At 35.3% G+C, this 21,081-nt stretch overlaps 1 protein-coding gene across 1 annotated transcript in view; it reads left to right on the top strand.

Annotated features, from left to right (window-relative positions):
• Window positions 1–21,081, top strand: part of not (ubiquitin carboxyl-terminal hydrolase nonstop) — a 269,611-nt gene that overhangs the window by 119,250 nt on the left and 129,280 nt on the right. The window contains exon 5 of the mRNA XM_090375042.1: window positions 12,550–12,722. Within this exon, the coding sequence (XP_090231168.1) occupies window positions 12,550–12,722 (173 nt within the window). The remainder of the gene's footprint in view (window positions 1–12,549; window positions 12,723–21,081) is intronic.

Genomic DNA, 21,081 nt, shown 5'->3' with positions numbered 1-21,081 from the left:
ATGAAGTTAGATTAAAATTTTCTTAAAATAGTTAGCTGAATTATCAATTTCTTAATTGTCTTAAAATAGTTAGCTGAATTATCAAAGCTTTTTTCTGAATTATCAAAGTTTTTTTCTTGTTTGGTTGAAAGCTGTGATCCGAGCAAGTATATGACAGTGCAGGAGAAAGCAATGTGCATGTTGTGGCTGTGGGATACTAAATTTTCAGTAACTATAAAGAGATGTTTTCAACAGGAATTCCATAAAGATCCAATTATAGAACAATCAATGAGGCAAAGGTTGAAACAGTCTCAAGAAACTGGCAGTGTGCTGCACCAGAAAGGAGCAGGTAGGCCTAGTGTATCTGTAGGTAAAGTTTCAGAAATTCAGGAAGTGTTTATCCTAAGTCATACAAAACCTATCTGCCAGGCAAGCCTACAGCTGCAAATACTACAAGCAATATTGCACAGGATGGTGTGTAAGAGATTGAAACTCTGTTTACAAAGAGCAAATCATCCAGGAAATTGACTTATGGCAAACCACAATGAGAGGAGTTCACTATTCACATTCTCAACCATATTTGGAAATGTTGTTTTCAGTGGTGAACCAACATTCTGCCAGTCTGGTAGAGGTAACAGACACAATTGTCGCATATGGGGATCTGAAAATCCTAACTCTTCAAGAACATGAGTGTGATGGTCCCAAGGTAAATGTGTGGTGCACACTGTCCTGCAGCCAGTTGACTAGGCCATTTTTCTTCCAAGAAAACACCCTGAACTCCACAAATTATCTAGATATGCTCGAATGGTATGCTGTGCCTCAGTTTGAAGATATGCAGCCACATGTGTTCTATCAGCAAGATGGGGCATTACCACCCTGGAGCTTGCATGTATGCAATTACCTCAATAAAAAAGAAAATTCCTAACTGATGGATCAGTTGGAATGGTCTCATTCCATTGCCTTCTCATTCCTTGGATATCACACCTATAAATTTATTTGGAGGGAGTTACATAAAGGACAAGGTTTATGCAAAAAAAGTTAATAATGTCACAAAAATAAGACTGAATTCACAGGCAGTAACTTCCATTTCTGAAGAGATACTAAACAACTTGGAATGAAATTGGCTCCTGTCTTGACACTATGTGTTACCAGAGGTGCCCATGTTGAAGTTAAATGAAGTGCAATTGTGTGATAAGAAATTCTTTAAGTTGCTTTATAAACAGCAAACTGTTTTACAATGCCTATTCAGTAAAATTTTAATCAAGGTTAATAATCAGGTGAATAATTTATAGACATCCTGTACTCTAAAACATTGAAATTAATTGATTAGGCTGGGTTGTGCAAGCTGAAATAGTCTTGCAGTTGTATGTATGGATGTACCAACATAATTTGTTTTATTTTTCATGCTTGTGTTCAAAATACTGATGAGTAATGAAAATTTTCATTGTGTATTGTATGTACAAAATAAGTTTCAGTAGCAAGTAAAAGCAAAATATATATCCAATTTGTAAAAATATACCTAACATAATTAGCAAAATGAATTACATAGATCTAATAGATGGCACTAACAAATAAAGGCAAAAAATTTGTTTTTTTAATATTTTAGTTTGTTATTCTATAAGGAAAATTCATATCAACTATTAGAACATTTTAGTATTAGCATTAGTAGTGGCATATGATGCAAGAAAGCAAGTTTATACAGTATCAGTCAAAAAAAAAAAAAAAAAAAAAAAAAAACCTGCTTCCCATTTCACCTCCATTTCCTCCAACAGTTTGTCAGGTTCTTCCTTGAATTTATTTAAACTATCATCTCCCACAATCAACTACTTAGACTAAAGGCAAACTTCTGCACATCTATACTAAAACTGTCCTTCCTCAACTTGAATTTATGCCCCTTCATGTGCATAATCTGAGCAAGAGGAAGAATTCCATTAACATTGAGCTGCTTAAACCATTCAAAGTCTTAAACACCTCAATCAGATCAACTAGGCTCCAGACAGCAATTTGCAGAAATGAAGCCATTCTTGGAAAGAGTGCCCCTTTGTTCCCCTCATCAATCTTGTTGTCTTTCTCTGTACTCTTTCCAGCAGCCCTACATCCTTCCTAATACGAGGACTCCAGACTTGTTGCAGTACTCAAGTATGTGGTACTATACCCTTTTATTTCTCTCTCTCTCTCTCTCTCTCTCTCTCTCTCTCTCTCTCTCTCTCGGGGTAGTTCAGAAATTTTTTTTTGGCTGGTGCAGCATAAGCCTCAGGCTTCCTTGCACCATATGGCTAATAATAATAATAATAATAAATATGTGGTGCTACCCTAACTTTTTTTAGATTCTGTTGCAATTACATACTACCATTACTGTTTAACCGCCCTGCCAACTTTTGTATCATCTGCAAACTTGGACAATAAGCCTGATATGCCTTCATCAGTATTATTGATAAATATAGAAAACAACAATGGGCCCAACACCTAACCATGTGGGACATTCAGGTTGTAATCACAGGGAAAATCCTTAGATGGATAGCTGGATGGCTTCAGGGCAGTAGGCAGAGGGTTGTGATTAGGGCTTGCATAAAACCGAGAAATTTCAAAACCGAGTTTAACCGAAGTTTACTGTTAAAACCGGTTTTAAAACCGCTTTTCTCAGACTTAGGGAAAATAATTAAAAGCTTATAACACAGGTATTTATTTTATCTTCAGTAGATTGTCCAAATCATAATTAAATCTTTTAAACAAAATCTATCACCTCTTATAGTAAAAAAAATAAAAAAATTAAAATGCTCCAAAAAAGTAACCAACTTGAGATTATACAAAATTACAAATTGTAATCAAATCCTTTGAATAAAAACGATCTTCTCGTATAGTAAACAAAAAAATAATAAGCCCTATAATAATAATAATAAATAAAAATAATGTGAAAAAAAAACAGCTTGGGGAAATTACTTTACTATTTATTGCTCAGCTTTTTTCTGAAAATGATCCTTTCAAAAACACAGTATATTAAGCATTTTTCCTGATAGACTTGACTTTATTTTTGTGTTAAAGAGACCAGTGATCAAAAACACTCTCTCAGATTGGGCACTTGTTGGTTTAATGGTCAGCAGTGCTCTATAAACTTTCTCCAGCTTTTCACTTCTACTGCTAGTTGCCTCCAAAATTTTAAATTCTTTGCTGATTTCCAATTAACTCGGATATTTTGAAGGCTTTCAGTTAATCTCTTTATTACGCTATCATACTCTGGCATGAGTGTATCTCCAACATCGGAACTAGACGAGTCTTTGTTTTCTTCTAAAAGAACAGTTCTTTTATTTTCAGTTTCTTCATTCAACGCTGACTCCTTCGGAATGTTTTGCAAATAATCTCTGATAAATCTCTTCAGCGTGCTTTTTCAAAACTTGCTTACTTGGAAAATCAAAACTTCTTGAACCTGAATCTTCTTTCCTAAACTTTTTGGGGTTGTGTAGATAGCTCAGCAAAGCCACAGTTTGGCAATTTCGTCTTGCATTGTAACGCTGCAAAAGACTTTGGTGAAACTTTAAAGCAAATGGGTTTTCTGCTGTATCCAGCTTAGCAAGCAGAAATTCTATTGAAGACTACTTTAATAAGTCTGTATCTTCTGAGGTTATAGCCTTCAGAATCATTTCAACTGGTCGCAAAGTTTCACATAGCAATTCAAGTGTTTTCCAGTCATCGTCAGACACAGCTTCAGTTGACAGTACTGCACATAGAGCATTTGGAATGCAATTTTTCAATTTCAGAAATCTCTCAAATCATATAGAATGTGCTATCCCATCTAGTCTTGCAATCTAATATAAGTTTATATTCTTTCCCATTAAATTTTGCTTTAACAAAATTTTGTAATATGTCATTTTTGGTAGGCGATTTTCGAAAAAGCTTGCAAATTTTTCTGACTTTGTTAATAGTTTGTGCAATATTGGCCATTGGATTGAAGAAATAAATGAGCTCATCGGTAAAGTCGGTTTGATAAAGCATGCCTTGCTGTCTTCAACTTCTTCATCATCACTACTTTCTTCATTGTCTTTGGGAGACTCAGAGACTGTGGCACCATAATTGATTGCTCTTTCATAAAGTACATCTATAACTGACAGATGTATACAATGGGCTATACATTGTTGACGATCAGGCGTACTTTGCTTGTCAAACTTAATCATCATTGCTGCTCCATCGGTGGTGCAGGCAACAATATCCTCATCCAAGTTCAAACCAAATTCCTTCAAGTGTCCATTCACAGTTTGCTCGGTTCTTCTGCTTTCAAGTGAACCATTAATCTCAATAAGACCTAACGCCCAATGATTTTATTTTGAATGCACATTTATATTCATATACCTCTTATTTTGTATAAAACGTATATTCGTCTAGAGTCAATGAATACCGTGCACCCAAAACCAATGAATTTTTGAAATGCTGAATGAGTTCTTTCTTAGTTTTATAATAATTCAGAACCATATTTTTAATTCCATTCACTGAGGCTGGTGGTAATTTATCGTATTTATTTCTCTGAAGGTGAAGGCTTGATTGTATAAACTCACTCTTAGCAATTGAATTAAAAGAAAATCCATCTAAAGCAGCTAATTTTGAAATCTCTTCTTCCTTAGATTTTTTAACGATAAAGTTTTCTAATGTTCTTACCATTTTTAAGGGACGTTCACTGTTATCTTGTTTAATGTCAATCTGATGCATTTTCTTTAAATGCAACATCAAAGATGATATAGATCCTCCAGACGACGTCTTTATTTTCTGACATTTTGAACATTGTGCTTCATCTTTGCTTTTTCGAGCAAAATAATTCCATACGTTAGGGACATTTTTGGGTGCCATTCGGATGATTCCACCTTGGTCTCAGAGTCGTAAGTGTACCTGAGACTGACACCCAACTCTCATCCCCAGTGACCAGTTTTTATAGGAAGATCAGATCCTGTATAGATGTTTGAACAAATCATCTGCAATGGCTTTCCTGCAGCCTATTTAATCAAAAGCAAGCGTGGAACAAACTTTGCACACATGTGACACATCCCTAAATCTTGCATCAGGATTGTGTGTATTGAGCCTACAGACAGTCCACGTCATGAGCAATCTCAGTCATTTGTCTGTCATTTTACATGAGTTCTTTCACTTTTGTGATATTTACGTTGTTTCACGATGTTGAAAGGCTTCCACTACCAGGTACATCTTTCAGTGTTTCCTGTTCGTTTTTAAACCTATTTAACCACTCATAAACTGCCGTTTTCTTCAAAGCGTCATCTCCATAAACTTTTTGTAATGCTTACAGCATCTCTAGCACTTTTCACAAGTTTAAAGAAAAACTTGATGTTAGCATGCTGTTCAAACTGTAACATTCCAGAATCAGTCAAACTGTGATACACGAGTGAAGTGGTTGATCCAGTTCCCACTTGCCATGCATGTGTACCAAAGTCGACGTCAGAACTCCATGAAACCTTATGGCCGTAGCATTTAAATATCAGCATGTGAGTCTGGAAACTTTTTGAATGTACTATGTAAATTTAATCCCAGGGGCTCACATCTGGTGAGTGTGAGCTTGGTACAACAGGGTCCTGAGCTGGATATCATCATTCTTCCTTTTCTTGGCGATTCCTTTTTGCCTCTCTCTCTCTCTCTCTCTCTTTCTTTCTAGGTGCCTCCATAGCTAGGTGGGCAGGAGCAGCAGTGCGTAGCACACACACTTCTTGATTAGACCGGGGTTCGAGTCCGTGACCACCAAATACGGAGGATGCAGAAAGGTCAGGGATTGACCACCGCATATCCCCAGAGCAGTATGGCACTTAGTTGCTAATGCTCCTAAAAACCAAATAACATAACATAACATCTCTCTCTCTTCTCTCTCTCTCTCTCTCTCTCTCTCCTCTCTCTCTCTCTCTCTCACAGGGTAACTTGGAAATTTTTTTTAGCTGGTGCAGCATAAGCCTCAGTCTTCCTTGCACCATATGGCTAATAATAATAATAATAATAATAATGGATAGGACAATCCCACATAACAGACCGGACATAACCCTTGTGGACAAGAAGGAAAAGGCTACCTATCTGATTGACATAGCAGTACCCAACATTGGCAACCTGCAGAAAATCCATGGGGAAAAAATCAGGAAGTACACGAACCTAAGACGGGCGATCAAAGAGATGTAGCATATGCAACAAGTAACGACCATCCCGATCATCGTGTCAACCACAGGTATGGTGCCAAAGACCCTACCTAACAGCCTAGCAGCAGTAGGTCTTCCAGCGAATACCTACAAGGAACTCCAGTCGCAATCCTGAACACCTGTAGGATAGTCAGTGTTCCTCGACCAACAGTAACACCAGACATAACAACAATCACCCTGTATACTTTTTTTTTTTTTTTTTTTATAAATTTTTTTTAATACTTGGTAGCAATACCCACGAGGTGGAACCCCCAATCAGGGAGGAATAATATAAGAGCAATAATAATAATAATAATAAAAAATACACTCTTCTTACTTAAAACAAGCAAGAGTCACTGCTATAAAGCAAAGCAAATATCTAAATGAACATATATAAACTTCTAAAGGCTAATTTATAAAAATGAACTTATTCTAAAGCATAAATGCTGAAAAGACATTTGACTTTGAGTGAATTGACTAATAGCACATTAAAAAACCTCTGTCAGACTAGAAAAGAAACAGATAGAAATGCTCTTTTTAGGCTGCATGTATTTGTCATTCTCACTTTATCTGCTACTCATTTACCTCTAATTTTGGCAGCCATATAGTAGTACTTAATGTGGTTGTAGTTTTTAATTTATTTGAGTTGTCTACTATAAAGTTACCATTTATATAGTGGAAAAAGAGTGTTTTGACAATATTTAGGATAGGTGAACTCTGTATTTATAGAATTCTCAACTCAGCATACTACTTAATGAAGATTGGGCAAACCCTGCCATAACGAAATTTGTTTTTGAGGATATAATTGTTGAATTTGCATCTGCAAGACTTAGGACGAATCCTATATAATCATTACTAAATAATACTTTTTCCTGTTATTTTGAGTTTCTCCAAAAGTAATTTTAAATTACAGCTAAAGTTGTTTCAATAATTTGTAATTCTACTCATATAAAATTTTTAGTGTACTTTTCAAAAATGAAAGAGGCCGTGTGTGTGTGTACCAAATTTTCAGTATATGTATATGAGAGCATCCTTGGACTTAGGGAAAGCCACCACGGACTTGATATCTGCAAAGGTATCTCCAATTCACCAAGGGTGACACAAGTAATTACAGACCTGTTAGTTTGACTTCTGTTCCATGGAAAATAATTGAGTCACTGGTAAAAGAAGCATTGCAGGATCATCTAGACAAGACTGAGTAATAATTCTGACACAGCATGGGTTTGTTACGGGGGAGTCTTGTCTGACCAATTTGATTGGTTACTACGATGTGGTCACAAAGGAACTGGATGCAAAAAATAATTTTGATATCATGTACTTGGATTTCAGGAAAGCTTTTGATACTTTTGCACATGGAAAACTACTGTGCAAATTGGAGCAGTATAACATTAACGGCAAGTTGCTACAATGGATAAAAGGATGGTTGAGTGGGAGAAGACAGAGAATGATAATCAGTGGACACTGCTCTTTGTGGACTAATGTTATTAGTGGTGTCCCCAGGGTTTGGTGTTGGGCCATTGTTGTATATTTATCAATGATATTGATGAAGGTAAAGTAAAAAAAGTAAAGTGCAGCCATTATCAACCCACTGCAGGATGAAAGCCTCCTCAACAATTCATGCTGAGGGAAAATGGACTATAATCTGCCGCACTGGTTCAGTGCGAGTTGGCAGATCGACCGTATTCAGCAGTCAGGGGCTTGAACCCCGGTTTACTCAAAGAGCGTGTGCTACTGCACTCCCGCTCCTGCCCACTCAGCTACGGAGGCCTTTCTTGATGAAGGTATATCAAACTTAATGTCAGAGTTTGCAGATGATACACAGGTTGATGGGGTTATTAATAATAGCAACGACAGTATGCTGCTGCAACAGGATCTAGAAAAGTTGGGCAGATGGGCTGAGAAGTGACAATTGAAATTTAACGTTGACAAATGCAAAGTACTGCATATGGATAGCAGTAATCCCATAGAAATGTACCAACTGGGTGGTGTTACACTAACGGTAGTGGAGAATGAAAGAGGCCTGGGGGTAATTATGCAGTCAGATATGAAGTTTCTGAGCAGTGCAGACAGACTGCCAGAGTAGGTCACGGGGGGTCTTGTCAATGATATACAGGAATTTTGCTAGCAAGGATAAGGAGGTGATCATCCCCTTGTATAAGGCAATGGTCAGGCCACACCTTGAATACTACATACAGGTCTGGAATCTTTATTTTAGGAGGGATGTAGAGTTGCTAGAATGAGTACAGAGAAGGGCAACAAGACTGGTGAGGGTAACAAAGGGGTGCTCTTATGAAGAAAGGCTTAAGTTCTGCAAATTGCAGCTTCTGGAGACTAGGCACCTGCGAGGTGATCTAATTGAGGTGTATAAGGCCTTGAATATCATCGGTTTGGCTGAAACAAGAAGAAGAAGAAATGAATCACTTATAAGTTTATCAAGTGGAAATCTGCTGTACACCAATGGAAACAGTGAAAGGAGTGAAGGTGGAGTTGGGTTTCTGGTCCATAAAGATTTTAAAAACAACATTTTGGAATTCAAAAGTACATCACCAAGGGTGTCAAGACTAATACTAAAGATTTCTAAGAGGTACAAGCTAAAGATTATAATGATTTATGCACCAACATCGAGCCATGATGATGAAGAGGTTGAAGAAATGTACACTGAAATTGAGAGTCTTCTAGATGAGCAGAAAACCCACTACACTATTATTATGGGGGACTTCAATGCTAAGGTTGGAAAAAGGCAAAACAGCGCAGAAAGAGGAACTATAGGAAATTTTGGAATTGGTGAAAGAAATAAAAGAGGTGAAAGACTTGTGGAATTTGCAGAATCTTAAGGAATGTCAGTAATGAACACCTTTTTCAAGAAAAGGGTGAACAGAAAGTGGACATGGAAGAGTCCAAATGGATTAACAACTAATGAAATCGACTTCATCCTCACTAACAGAAGATATATTGTGAATGATGTTACCGTCCTGAATAAGGTAAATGTTGGAAGTGATCACAGAATGGTAAGATGTACACTTGATATAGATGTAGGAAAGGAAAGGAAAGGAAAAAACTGACTCGAGTAAATAATACAAAGGTCTTTGAAATAACAGAGGAGGAGAAAAAGCAGTATGTACTGGAACTTAAGAACAAGTTTGAGCTTCTGCAGACTGCTCAGGACCAAGATATCGACGAGGAATATTACAACTTTCTGAAAGTGATAAAGCCCAAGAAACCTATAGGGAAACAGAAATCCAAAGAAGAAAAAATTAGTCAAGAAACACTTGTCATGATGAACCAAAGACAACAAATGAAGAGCAAGAAAAACACTGACAGGGAGAAAATTGAGTATACTGAGTTATGCAAAGCCATTAGAAAGAGACTCAGAGAGGACATAAGAAGATTTAACACGAGAAAAGTAGAACAAGCATTAAGGGAAAACAAAGGATTTAAATCAGCAGCCATGAGCAGTAATACAGAGAGACAAATGATACTGAAACTGAAGAATAGTGATGGTGTACTTATAAACAGCAGAGAAGGCATAATTCAAATAGCAGAAGACTACTATAGAGAATTATACAAGGAGCGAGGGAATGATACCAGCAGTGGGGAAGATGGATTGCAAAGTAGCAACACATACGACATACCCGATATTCTTCCTGATGAGGTAGAACATGCATTGAAGAAAATGAAGAATCGGAAAGCCCCGGGGGAAGATGAAGTTACTGTAGAGTTGTTAAAATTGGGAGGAAGAGACATAACACAAAAACTGGCAACGCTCTTCACAAAGTGCATTAGAAAAGGTGTGATGCCTAAGCAGTGGAATAATGCAATCATAGTTTTGCTGCATAAGAAAGGAGATAAATCAGAAATTGGAAATTATAGACCAATTAGCTTGTTATCCCATATCTACACGTTCACAAGGGTCATTACTAACAGATTAGAAAGAATACTTGATGAGAATCAACCGAATGAGCAAGCTGGCTTTAGGACAGGATTCTCAACTATGGATCACCTTCACGTAATATCACAGCTAATGGAGAAAGCAAATGAATATAAAACACCATTATGCCTGGCATTTGTGGATTATGAAAAGGCATTTGAATCCATACAGCATAAGGCAATGTTTCGGGCACTGGAAAGACAAGGCATAGATACTCCATATATTATGATTTTGAAGAAAATATATGACAGTGCTACATCCTTTATTAGACTAGACAAAGACAGTAGCAAATTTAAAGTCGAGAAAGAAGTTCGACAAGGAGACACAATATCTCCGAAGCTGTTTACTGCTGCCCTTGAGGAAGCTTTTAGAAGATTAGACTGGTCGCAGAAAGGAGTCAATGTGAATGGAGAGTACCTAAACCATTTACGATTTGCAGATGACATTGTGGTCATAAGCCACAATCCCAAAGAATTAGAGGAAAATCTTAATCAGTTATGCAGATTTAGTAAGGATTTTGGACTAAAGATGAATATGGCTAAAACAAAAGTAATGATGAACAAGTATGCCACGGAAAGGGAAATAATGATTGAAGAAGCAGTAATTGAAAAGGTGGAGTCATATACTTATCTGGGACAAGTTATTAGCTGTAATAATGATAAATGGCTATAACTCAAGAGAAGAATAAATTGTGGATGGATAGATTTCAGGAAATATAGTCACATACTGAAGAGCAATATCCCAGTTTGTCTGAAACGTAAAATAATGAATCAATGTATACTCCCCACCATGACTTATGGAAGTGAAACTTGGGCACTCACCAAAAGAATGGAAGAGAAGCTAATAACTACACAGCGAAGAATGGAACGAATTATATTGGGAATCAGACTGTTAGATAAGAAGAGAAACACATGGATTAGGCAGCAAACTCAAGTAAAGGACATTCTTATCAAAACTAAAGAACTAAAATGGTCTTGGGCAGGACACATAGCTCGAAGACATGATGACAGATGGACTAAGAAAATAACAGAATGGTACCCAAGAGGAGCTAGAAGAAAACCTGGAAGACAAAGGCGGAGATGGATAGATGAAATTCATGAGTTTTTGAGTAGTAAATGGATGGCCAGTGCTCAAAACAGAAGGAACTGGAAAGTTGCTGGAGAGGCCTTCATCCTGCAGTGGATTGAAAATGGCTGATGATGAATGAATGAATGAAAGGCCTTGAATGGATTGAGCAGGCTCAATGCTGATAGGATTCTTTCTGTTGCTTAGATTACAAAACTAAGGGGGCATAAACTGAAATTGATGATAGACAGTTGTCGAATAGATGTGGAGAAATTTGCCTTTAGCCAGCAGGTAGTTGATTGCTGTAACAAACTTCCATCTGTCATTTTGGATGTTGATAGCTTAAATAAATTCAAGAAGAAGTGGATAAACTTTTGGAGTGAATGGATGGGTGTAATGGGAAGTTTTTTTTGTTTTTTTTTTATGGCTGATGCTGTATAAGCTTGCTTTCTTGCATCATATGCCTCTTCTAATGCTAATGAAGAAGTTCAAGATACTGGATGTTTTTATTTTATTTTTTTTTGTTTTTATTTAGATATGCCATCTTAAAACAAGATAGCTGCACACATATTATAAGTACCACCTGTTTAAATTTAATGTTTATATTTCACTTTAAACTCATTTAATAGTAGTATTTATGAGGCTGGGAGGGGTGGATATTGTGATGGGATTATTTTTACTTTGATCCTCTATGACAAAATAAAATGGCCACGTGCCCAAATTATATGAATGGTTATATAAAACTCTTCTTACGGTTTTCTCTCCTTGATAGTATAATGGGTTTGCTACTTGTTATTTGTTTGGAGAGGTTAAATTGGAGGAATTATTAAAGGCCTTGTGTGAGTTTTTCTTGGTTTTTTTTCAGTCCGCACAATGTGCAACTGGACTGATTAGTATGCACCTGTAAAGGCATAATCTACCATAATGACCATATGAGTTAGAATGTCATGAGAATTGGCTTGCCTTGACCAAAATAGGTGTTTTTATTTCATTCTTCCTTGACAGTCTTGAAATAAGATAGTTTATGCTATTTAGTATTTAAAGAAGTGGAAAATAGTCCTAATTTATTCTATTCTATTTTAGAACTGTGTGATTTTTAGTTTTACTTATCTGCTTATGAGATGTTCTTTTACTCATTAAGAATTATGGATTAAAAAAAAGTATTTATTTATTTATTGTATTTATTTATTTCAGCAATACAAGCTTAAAATACAATAATCAGTCACTAATCTAGGACATCAAGAACAAAAAATTTTTATGAGCTTGATACAAGTGATATCCACACACTGAGCGTAGTGTGTGGATATCACTTGTTAGATTACTGAATGTTTATTCATTGTTAATCTTGATAAGTAACCATTGCAAAAAATAAATAAATAAATAAAATAAAAATTAATTATTGTTAAATTTATATTATTTTAGGATTGCGAGGCTTGATTAACTTAGGGAACACCTGTTTTATGAACTGCATAGTTCAAGCTTTGACGCACACGCCTCTGTTGCGAGATTATTTCCTGGCAGATAGACACGTATGTCAATTTCAGGATGATCCTTCCATGTGCCTGGTTTGTGAAATGTCCAGGCTCTTTCAAGAGGTAAGTGGAATTAAATAGGAAATATAAGCATTGAACTTATTGAGAAATTATGGAAAGAGGTGATGTTATGAGACTGAAATATCTAAGGTATGATTATAAAGTAATTAGACTGAATTTTATGTGGGCCTATGGAAGCAGAAAAGGAAGAGTGATCATAGCAGGAGCATATTAGTATGCATTTTCATGCAGCAGCTGCCGGCGGCTCTATAGCCAGGTGGGCAGGAGCAGCAGTGTTTAGCACATGCTTCTTTATTAGACCGAGGTTTGAGCCCGTGACCACCAAATACAGAGGATGTGGAAAGGTCAGGGAATGGCCACCGCATATCCCTGGAACAATATAGCCTTAGTTGCTAATGCTCCTAAAAACCAAATAACAAATAAACAGCAGCAGCTGCCTTTTCAAGGTTGGCTGGCCAGCTTATGCTAGTGGCCACGGTGAGTAGAAGCACTTGTTATTTCATGTTGGCATAAAAATGACAGATGTTATTTGGATCAGATAGTTAATATAAAATTTTTTATGAAGCTAAACAAACAAACCTGCAAGTGAGACATTTGCACAATAACTTGCACTTGCTATGTTAAAAGAAACTTATAGGAATGAAGTAATGTGAGGAGGGGGAGTTTCTTATTACAGAATGTTTAAAGGTTTTAGGGAAGATGTCAGTGATAATGTGCTAAACAATTGTTCAATCTGCGGAACTGGTGAAAGTGATGAAATGGTTATAGATTTGGTTTGGTTTGTTCATATAGATGATTAACTCTGAGAATGATGACTGAACAGTTAAATTTGGATAACGAAAAGCTCACTCTGAAAGAAAATTTAAACTTTAGGAAAGTTTCTGGAAAGATTGTGCCATGCATTTGAGTGATGAATAGAAATATCAGAGAAACAGTAATGGATTGGACCAAATAACATGTTTTTGAAGAAAATAGTCACTGCTCTGATGAAATATGCTTTCCATGCTATCTGGAAACAAAAGCATGAAGTCTGCATTGAAAAGCATGAAGTCTACATTTGCAAGACCTAAGAAAGTGAAGACAATGTTGGTTTGACATTAGTGGCATTATTCATGCAGTAGTAATTTCAAAAGGTCATTGAAGCTTATTACATAGAAATTCCATGTAATAAGCTTTGAGAGATTCTGTATGATGTAAGCCGACCGGGCTAGCCAGGTGGGTAAGGTGCCTGCCTGGCAACCCAAAGGTTGCGGGTTCGAATCCCGCCTCGGGCTTGGATCAAAGTACTGCAAAAACCTTGGGAAGTGCACTATGGCCACAGAAGCCAATGCGCCAACAACTACCAAAAAAAAAAAAAAAAAAGTATGATGTAAAAGAAGAGAAACATGTACTGTTGATTGGCTTCTTCACTGTGACAATGTTCAGGCATGCAGTTTGATTCCTGTGAAACAGTTTTTGATTAAAAATGATGTTATCCAACTTGATCAACCACTTTATTTTTCATACTTACTTCTAAATGATTTTGGTTCTTTTTTTGAAAATGAAATCTATGTTCAAAGTACAAAGATGTTGAACTGTAGAGAATATTCAAAATAATGTGATACAGACTAAAAATGTTTTGAGTTATGGCAGCATCACTGGAATTTTGAGGGAGAAAATATTTATTTGGTTGTACTAGGTATGCTTTACAAAATCAGCCTTGGTACTTTATAGTCACTGCATATGAAAAGGAATTTTACAGTGTTTATTAAATTGCTGTTCTGGAAGTCTGTACCCAGAGAACAGATTAATAATATTTTTTTTAGAAGAGATCAAATAATCAGTTCTGTGTTATTGAGATAAATATTTCTCTTAAAAGCATGATGAGTAAGTTTTAAAGATATACCTCATGTTCTTTATCACTCTGACACTATATTCCATTAAATCTAACTGATTAATTACACTAGTCAACAATTTTAAACTTTTTTTCGATAACATGAATGAAATCAACTGATTTTCACTAAATCATATGTGCTGAAAATGACAGTAGAAAGTTTGTAGCATGTCAAGTTTTCATGTAATGGCTTCATGCTCCTTTTTTCTAAAAAATGTGAATTTTTCTTCAAACAGGCCTCTGATGTTAGGTATATTCATATTGCAGTTTTAAATGTTTTTCACCAACCTTATGTAGAAATAAAACACAACGAAAACGAAAACTGGAATCTTGATAACTATGTATTTATAATAAATTATATTTAACTTTACAACTAAAATATATGAAATATACAGGGATAGGAACAATAAAATACATTAAAATATACTAAATTAAAAGCGATAAAACCATAGCTTTCGAAGGCTCCTGCCTTCTTCTTCAGCGGTATTTTCTTTGTTCTGCGGTGCGTCTTTAAATACCAGCAGGTTCACGGTACTCATCACGTGTTTCATTCCCACATGTTCCATTCTCTTGTGGTATGGAATCGGAAGTGGCTCGAGAGTGGGTCATGTGGAACCATTCATCCCTTCTGAGGATAGTAGCCTCAAAGAGGGGATGGGTCTGCGTTCCTCTATCTCTATTAATGTTCACTGTGGAACAGATCCGCAAACTCTCGAGCCACTTGCATTCCCAGAACTTATGCGAAACATAAGTTCCGCAGAACAAAGAAAATACCGCTGAAGAAGAAGGCAGGAGCCTTCGAAAGCTATGGTTTTATCGCTTTTAATTTAGTATATTTTAATGTATTTTATTGTTCCTAACTCAGTATATTTTAATGTATATTTCATATATTTTAGTTGTAAAGTTAAATATAATTTATTGTAAATACAGGCAAATATAATTTATTGTAAATACAGGCAAATATAATTTATTATAAATACATAGTTATCAAGATTCCAGTTTTCGTTTTCATTGTGTTTTATTTCTACATAAGGTTGGTGAAAAACATTTAAAACTACAATATAAAATGTGAATTTTTACCTATCTAAATGTACTTGCCTACTTTTCTTGTAAATTAATTGCTTTAAAAAGAAATGACGACCAATAAACATTCAAAATGGATAAAAAATAACATATTTAAACTTTATAAACACCTATTTGGATTTATGTAAGCAATTAACCCACAAAAGTGGAGGCAAAAATAGGAAATCATACTACTTACAGTCATTTTTCCTCTTATAAGCAGAATGGTCTTCCCTTATCAGAAACCAGCAATAGTCATCCATCATTGCTGGATCCCATTGTCCTTGATACCTCTGGAATCATTCTCCCTGCTTGTCACTGACAGATCCCAAGTTGTCCCAAAAGAAGTCCAAGTGCGAATGTAGGAAGTGTATCTTCAGCGACATTCGGCATCCTAACTTTTGATAGTTATGCAATAGTTCTTCTAGCAACTCTTTATAGTTCTCTACTTTTTAATTCCCTAACAACAGCTCTGAAGGATTTCCATGCAGCTAATTCAGTGGCATTAAGTTTAGTTTCAAAGATTTCATCCTTTAAAAGCAGTCTAATTTGTGGGCCTATGAATATATCCTCCTTCAACTTTGCATCAATAATTTTTGTAAACTGGCTTTTTAAGTACTTGAAACCTTCGCTACTTTTGTCCAGAGCTTTTACAAAATTTTTCATGAGACCCAGCTTAATGTGCAAAGGCAGAAGCACCATTTCAGGCTTCACTAAAGGTATGCATTTGAGGTTGAATATCCTGGGAACTCCCATCAGAGAAGAATGTTCTCTGATGAGCTATTTCTTCACAATATAATGGTTACTGCTCAACTATCCCATAAACACAGAAAACAACAATATTTAGTAAAACACCCTGTAGTGCAAGCAACAAAGCAATTACTTTTAAATCACCACAGATTTTCCAACAATATTTCTTATAGTTTAAGGCATTTAATAGCAGTCACATGCTACATAGGTTTCTTTCATGGACACTGAATGAGCCACTGGGACTGTTCGATATTACCATTGTGTAGTAAAACTGCTTTTAAACCGCGTTTAGAAGAATCCATGAATAATCTCCATTCTTCAGGACTGTGTTCATACCCTAGTTCACGAATGGCATGGCAAAGTTTGGCTCTGAGAACTTCGGAGTATGTTTCCTTATTCATAGTTGTTCCACAAGGCACAAAATGTGTAATAGGAATGCATTTATGTCAAAAAAACAGAAGAAGCATTTGTTTGTCAGCCGAACGATAAGCTCAAAAATTTCTTAGGTCTTGGTGAATCAGAACGCTTCCATTCACTGGACTGTTGTTTTGTCTCTGGATCATAGTGAAAAATCCAAGTTTCATCACAAGTCATTATTCAATTTAAGAAGCTTTGACCCTTTGTTTCAAAGCACTCTTTGTGGGCACAGATTTGCAACATTTTCAGGTGATCTTTCACATTATTGTGAAAGATTACATTATTTTCTTTCATTTGTTACAGATGGCAATAATCAGAATGATTCCAAGCTATATCCCATTGTAATGATCTTTTGCAATAAAAAAAAAATCAAATCAAAATCTTGCTCTCAGTGCCAGCATTGGAAGATGACTGTACTGGGTGTAATATTGGCCATCTGAGCAATCTGAAAGCATGTGGGATTTCTTTAAAAACTATCTGGCTCTTAATGATAATGTGCCTGTTCTATGCCTGGTAGTCCTAAAAACAGAGTAGTGAAGGTATTAAAAGAAGAGATTAGTAATTTGTTAGTAATAGGCTGTCCTTGTCATTTTATTAATTTATGGTCTGAAAAAAGGAATTGCATGCCATCCTGTGAAACTGGGTGAATATATGGTGGAAATTTGCTACTCTTTAGAAAGGTTAGATTGAAACAATTTCAATTTATGCATGCCACTGAAGTAACAAAGATTTTAAAGCATGTGTGTACACATTAGCTGTCTGTTGAAATGTGTAACTGGAGCAGTAGAACTGGTAACCTTTGATAAGTCTGTTTAAAGAAGAGGATTTAGAAGTGGTGAGAAAAGCTACCTGAGCACTTTTCATATTTGCCAAATCGAAATGTGCAAAGTTGATAAATTAATGAATTCTCGAGAAAAAGAACTTCTGAATTGCAATCTTCTGGTGAAAGCAGTCCTAAATGGGAAGCAAGCTGATAATTCTAGGCATGTTATCTATCTAGCTCTTAGTGTTGATAATGTGCCTGTTCTGTGCCTGGTAGTCCTAAAAACAGAGTAGTGAAGGTATTAAAAGAAGAGATTAAAATTTTGTTAGTAATAGGCTGTCCTTCTCATTTTATTAATTTATGGTCTGAAAAAGGAATTGCATGCCTTCCTGTGAAACTAGGTGAATATATGGTGGAAATTTGCTACTCTTTAGAAGGAAGTGCTAAAAGAAAGGTTAGATTGAAACAATTTCAATTTATGCATGCCATTGAAGTAACAAAGATTTTAAAGCATATGTATACACATTAGCTGTCTGTTGATTTGTATAACTGGAGTAGTAGAACTCGTAACCTTTGATAAATTTATTTAAAGAAGAGAATTTAGAAGTGGTGAGAAAAGCTACATGAGCACTTTTTATATTTCAGTATCAAAATCACTTGAAGTCAAATAGAAAACCCAAACAGAAATTAACAGACACAAAAATGTAAATGTTAATGGCAGTGTGGATTTTACAAAAACTTCCCCCTCCTTTTTTTTTTTTTTGCCCGTTTTGGGCTAAAAAATCTCCTGCTTATGATTGTCTGATTTGCAGCTTTTTGGAAGTCAAATGGCAGATGAAACAAATCAGCACAAGTATATCATGCTCGCATTGATCTGTTTCACCTGGTAATTCCACTTATTTTCTATTTAAGCTTCTAATACTGATGGTTCCTATCTTGTATCAATTAAATGTAAATATTTTAAATATGTATCCCATTGAATCATTAATTTTTACTGATTTTGTACTTGTTTATGCCTTTAAATTTTCATATCATATTTTGTACTCACAGTTTTTGCTTTTTTAGAGAAATGTTCTGAAAGGCATATGAATACAGTGCAATCCACTTATTGTAATCATGGATAATGTTTTCAATTTTATGAAGTCCCAATGAATGTATATGAATACACAGAAAAAATTATATTTATTGTGATCAGGCTTTGATGTGTCATTTTTTGATTTATCATGGTTTACATATTGTTAGCACCACACCAAAACCATGAATGTGCAAGTTTGGCACTTTTTATCTAAATGCATTCTTGAGGTTGTTTCTTAGTCAACTACACCCTGCCAAAGATGCATATGTGTATTTCAAGGCCAAGTGGTTGAAATTGTTACATGCATTTTCATTTATCTGTGAAAAAAACACTTCTCACCATGCAGATTCATGAGTGTGGCACTTTCATTAGTTTTGCGAAAGTACCATTTTCGTGTTTTTGGCATTATACAGTAGGGTGGGGGGAAGGCAGCTCATGCATGCTGTTTTACTTGTATGGTTTTTTTGTCTCAGTTTGCCAATCAGTATTACCGTTTAGTTGTTCTTTGTAACATCTCATTTTTGAGGTCAAAAGTAAAATTTGGAATAATGAGTATAAGAATGGGAAAAATTCCTGCAATGTGTTCCTCACTTCAAATGGAATCTGATTTAGAAGATGAAGATTGCGATCCCTTGAATGACTTTGAAGTTTCAGACGACGATAAAAATTATGTACCATCCGATGACGATAGTGACTCATTGCTTATGGCTTCGATGTGCTTGTACTTGTTAAAAATTGTCCAGTTTTAAAACTGTTAGACACATTTTTTGAGCCAGTCCATTCAGAAATGGAGTGTGGCTCAATGCACTCTAAAGTTGAGAGAAAAGTGAAGTATGTACCTGCAGGATGGGCCCAAATAATTAGAGGTGCAAGATTAAAACCTGCACCATTCTGTATAAATATAATGCATTACAATGACTTTTACGATTTTACTTTTCTCACCAAACAACTTAAAAGCACTGTTCCTTGAAGAAAAAGTCTGCTGCCTTGAATTCCAAAAAGGACAGGATGGGCATGTCACAATGTTTTACAAAACAAACTACAAAGATGAATTTATAACAGTAAACCTAAAAAGACCTAAAGGAAGACCCAGCAATGAGCAACCTAACCTTCCCAAAGCCTATATTGAGGAACATCATATATCTCAAGCAAAGCTTAATGATTTAATAAAAATGTGCCAAGATTTGACAATACCAAAGGAGTATCACAAATTTAAAAGCATCAGTAGAATTAGGGGATAATTTACCAGCACTGAATTTAAGTGAAGAATCTGAATATAAAGAAGATAGTGAAAATTAATTTATACCAACTTGTTTGTTATTGTAATTAAACACATTATTAATAAATTTTTCATTTATTTATATGTACATGTTAATCTAACCTCATTTTATTAATGAATTATTCACTTCTGACCAACAAAAATGTGTTCGAAATTTTTTCTTCACCTTTTCAATTCTTTATGAATCTGACAAAATTTCAAACTTCATGCCAAAACCGCGAAAGTGCTTTTTAAGCCCCTACATAATGCCAATCTTAAATTACCACTATGGATTAAAAACAGTATCTTTGGAAGGTACTTATAAAACAACATTTAGTTAATAAACTAAAAAACTTGATTTTTCCAAAGTCAAAGAATCTTTAAATGCATTTTTCTCAAAACTATCTTTTTGCAGATTCATTGTTTTGGTATGGGATCAATGATATGTGCAGCAGAAGTGATTACGTAACATCTTGATTTGTTCTTGAACTTCAATGCATTGTGTGGCTAATTACTGTAGGAATTGAGATAATACTTGGTTTTGCTAATTCTTGATTTTAGTATTTTTTTTTACTTGTTTTTATTGGTTTGTATGGATTTCCAGAAATATCATGACAGTTTCATTTTTATTAATGAGTTTCTCATAGAAATAGTGGACATTGAAATTTTATATAAAAAGAATTTTATATTTTGCTTGATTTTCATGTTTTTTTTTTATTATCGCTTCCACTTTTTTATGTATATATTTCCATTCCACATCAATAAATAGCACTGAACGGTTGCATTCTGGTTCCATTGGTTATTGTTATCACCTTAACTGAGTCCAAAAGTGATCATAATTAGTGGCATCTACTATATTATTATATTCATTTCTTTGAGATTTATGAAAATGGGGAACCACTGTTGGCAAATGATATGTCCAAGTGCTTGATGGTTGTCGTTGGAGGTGCATTCAGAATGAAAGAGGCAAGTGGAAGGTATGTACTGTAGTTCACACCTCCAACCTGGTAATATGATGGCTCAACGGACATTTTTCGTATGCTCAATTTCCTTCTGTCATCCAGCTCGTTGATCTCCAGGTTGCCAGATCTGTTCCCATTATTTTTCTATGGGATTACCAGAAAGACTAAGTCTCTCAGGAGAAGCCAAAATAATATGATCATAATAGCTTTATTATTATAAGTATTGTACTGTTAGGACGAG

This window comes from Mastigoproctus giganteus, chromosome 6, assembly GCF_048544385.1.
Source record: "Mastigoproctus giganteus isolate SK-2022 chromosome 6, ASM4854438v1, whole genome shotgun sequence".
Taxonomy (NCBI): Eukaryota; Metazoa; Arthropoda; class Arachnida; order Uropygi; family Thelyphonidae; genus Mastigoproctus; species Mastigoproctus giganteus.
This window is presented reverse-complemented; position numbering and strand designations above follow the sequence as displayed.